Genomic DNA, 3,701 nt, shown 5'->3' with positions numbered 1-3,701 from the left:
GTGGGGCCAGACAAGCAAGCAGGGCCCTGGCAGGAGGCGTGTAATATATTTACACTGTGTCTGCCTCCATCCAGAGGCTGCAGGTCTAGAATTTGCAGTGTTGTATATCAGCACATCCTCCATAAACTGAAACCCAGGGGCATGGGTGCCCTTTTATTCCCAGCCACCCCCTTATCTGCATTTTTGAAGCAGGGTGGTGGGGACTGAGACACAGAGAAACAAAGAGGACAGAGATAAACAGAGGCTGAGAGAGCCTGAGAACATGCACTCCTCCATGCACTGAGAAACACAGGAATAAGCACACACAGGAGGAGGTCCTTCTGCAGTTATGTCTCAAGTCCTGCCTTCCCCACGGGTTCGGTCATAGGACCAGACCCACACTTCCTTCCTTTATGCACATCCGTCTTGTCTAGCTGTCTCTGTGTCTGTGTTGTTAATCCAGCCACTTTTCAGGGTGTTGGAGAGAAGGGGCTATCTCACACATGTGGCCTTGAACATGGATGCACTGGGCACATACTTGTTTCTGATTTTGCCTGACTGCGAGGCTGCGTGCTCTGTTTCAGAAGACACTACTCTTGAGCAGTCAAGCTTTTGTGAAGCAATTTGGATGTTTTTGACTAGACCAAGGATCGGCAAACTTTTGAGATGGAAGAGCCAATCCTGTCCCTCACAACAATTTAAAAATTATTCGAGAGCCATAAAACAAATGAAATCACCATTATGTGAATAATAGCCTTTAAAATTTGTTGTAAAAGAAACTATGATAGTTTTCTTTTCATTTTCAATTTAATTTCAGAGCCACATGTACATAACCAAAGAGCCGCATGTGGCTCGCAAGCTGCAATTTGCAGACCCCTGGTATAGCAGATCCTACAAGATCTGGCTGTGTCACCTCCTCTGACTCTTGCCTCATCCACTCTGCTCCAACAATACCAGCCTCCATATAATTCAATGAAATCACGAGGTATCATCCTGCCTCAGGAGCTTTGCACTTGCTGTTTGCACTGCCTTAAATAGCTTCATAGCTCACTCACTCACCTCCCTCAGGTCTTTGCTCAGATGTGATCTTCTCAGTGAGGTCTTTATGACTAAGCAATGACTATGTACCAGGCACTGTTTATGCACTCAGGACACAGCAATAAATAAGACAGACATGAATAGCTGCCTTCTGGGAGCTCACAGTCCATCAGAGTGACAGGCTTGAAATAACCAATTCCAAAGGCTTTTCCGTAGAATTGTCTTAGAAATTGCCTGAACATTTATTCCATTTCCAGTCAGACTTGCCTCTTGTGTAGCAGTAGTGATAATAATGCACTTTGGGGGTTGNGCCAGTGAAGCAATGTCCTCCACAACTAGACTGAAGAACAAAACAACAGCAACTTGTCTGTTCCCCTTCCCCCAATTCCCCAATAAAAAAAAATCTTATAAAAAAATAATAAAAATAAATAAAAGCAGGCCCCAGAGTCTGTATGCTTTATAACTACTCTATGTTGCCCTAAATAATCCATAAATCAAAGTATTTCAGGTAGTAATAAATACAATGAAAGAAGTTGTTCTGGAGTGTGACTGGGGGTTAGGTTGAAGGGGAAGGTCAGGGAGGACAGTGGTGAAGGGGTGATGTTTGTGTTGAGACCTGAGCAGCAAGAGGGCACCTTCCTCTCTGTTCTCTTATTTCTCTTTCTTCAGGTGTCGGTTTGTCTTGATCTTGTTTAGCTTGTACGCAGTGTTCTCCTTCATATGTCTTGAGAGTTTGGGTCATTGGTTCCAATATGAGTATGGGGGACCTTTTCTAAGCAACAAGGTGGGTTTCCTCTGCTGTTGGACAGGGGACCAGCTTTCCTTATTTTATGGAGGAGGAAACAGACACAAAGAGATTTGCAAGACATTCTGTTAAGTGAAAACACAAGTGGTAGTAGAACAGATCTGTCCAACAGAACTTCCTATGCAAATGTTCTAGGTCTATAGTGGCTGCAAGCCACATGAAATATGACTAATATGACCAAGGACTGGAATGTTCCATTTTATTTAACTTTAATAGATTTAAGTGTAAATAGCCTTATATGCCTAGTAGCTACTATACTGAAGAGCACAGTAGACTGTATATTGCATGATTTCATTTGTATTAAGAAAATTGTGTGGACCTATACATTTAATGATGTTTCATACTATATTTACGTGACTGAGTTTATGACTAGGACCTATCCTTGAAGGGTTAACTCTTAAGCTTTGTACAGTGGTTACCACTGGGTATAAGGATAAGGCATGGGGAAACCTTCACTTTTAATTTTATATACTTCCACATCGTTTGAATTTTTTTTACAAGAAGCAATTATTACCTTTTTTAAAAAAAGAGAAAAACATATGAAACAAAAGTGCACACAGGTGAGGATCATCATTTGCTTTTGGTTAGTTTCTGTAGAATTCAGCCTGGTCCCACAGGGAGCTCTGGGTATGAGCTGCCCCAGAGGGGCCGTCCTGCTCGGAGGCAAGGGGGCAGGCTGGGCTGTTGTACCCCTGTCTGTCAGTCATCGCTTCTAGGTCAGAGAGACAGCTGGGGGATGGGTGCTCCAACCTGATAAAGCGGGTGGAGGGTGGTGCCAAGAGTGGCTACACTCCTGCCCCTCCTGACCTGGCAAGGTGTAAAGAACTCCTGAGCTGATGTAGGTGGCTCCCCATGAAGAGACTGCGTTTTTCTCTCCACATACCCATTCCTGCTTTCGTCACTTGCCACCTTAATGATTGACACTTAGGGAAAGGTGGGGACTGGCTGGTGAGAGGGTGGCTCCTGGTCACATCTCAAAGTCATCTGACGACTTCTTTTTCCTCTGTTTGCAGGTTGGCTGCCCTGGTTGATACAGGTGAAATCTGGTAAGAGACTCCCCTGATTGAAGGCAGTTAGATCTTGGGCACCCACCTCCGTCTCTCAGTCTTGACAAATGATTAATGGGTGTTGTGACGACCCCCACCTAATGGGATAGTTGTGAGGATTCAATTCCTTGTGGCGTTGTTAAGAGTGGGGCTCTGGAGTCACACTTTCTGGGTTTGAGTCTTAGTTCTGGTGCTCTCTGCTGTGAGGACCTCGGGTGTTTTCATAAATTCCCAGGATTTCAGTTCCATGAAGATGTGGGTAAGAGTTCATCCTACAGGGTCTTAATGAGGAATAAAGGAGGTAAAATAGAGGCAGTGACAAGAATGGTGCTTGGAACACAGAAAGTGCTCAATTCAATTAGCAGCCCCCCCTCCTGTTCCTTCCCTCCTCCTCCTTCTCCTTAGAGACAAGTTATCTGGGTTTTATTGGCTGGGCTGCAGCTGGGCCAAGGCTGGTAGCCAGTGCCGGGCACAGCCAGGACAATGACCAGGACCCCTGGACACCTTCCCAGGATTCGTCCATTCTGCTTTGCCCTCCTCTTGCATTCGGACTTGTGGTGTGACCTGGGGCAGGTTATTCTAAGGCTCTTGGGCATCTTCACATCTGCAAAATGGAGTCATTTACCTTGAAGTAGGGGGACTAACTGTCCTGGCTTGCCCCAGACTGCCAGCAAATGGTGGTTTACTGGAGTGCTGGATGTTGAGTGCTAAAACCAGGAAAGTCCCGGGAAAACCAGGATGACTTGGTCACCTCACCTTGAAACATGATCACGGGGACTGAAGAAAATGCATGGAAGTTCTAGTTATATATATGTGTGTGTGTGTGTGTGTGT

General features: G+C 45.3%; 1 protein-coding gene across 1 annotated transcript in view; it reads left to right on the top strand.

The window, feature by feature from the left end:
- The window catches only part of LOC109378057 (adhesion G protein-coupled receptor E1-like), a gene marked incomplete at its 3' end in the record, with an annotated part of 33,209 nt that overhangs the window by 6,770 nt on the left and 22,738 nt on the right, over positions 1-3,701 (top strand). Inside the window, exon 2 of the mRNA XM_019634508.1 lies at positions 2,836-2,868. Coding sequence (XP_019490053.1) covers positions 2,836-2,868 — 33 coding nt within the window. The remainder of the gene's footprint in view (positions 1-2,835; positions 2,869-3,701) is intronic.

Source organism: Hipposideros armiger, unplaced genomic scaffold, assembly GCF_001890085.2.
Source record: "Hipposideros armiger isolate ML-2016 unplaced genomic scaffold, ASM189008v1 scaffold_1713, whole genome shotgun sequence".
Taxonomy (NCBI): Eukaryota; Metazoa; Chordata; class Mammalia; order Chiroptera; family Hipposideridae; genus Hipposideros; species Hipposideros armiger.
Note: the sequence above shows the minus strand (reverse complement) of the source record. Positions and strands in the feature narration are given on the sequence as shown.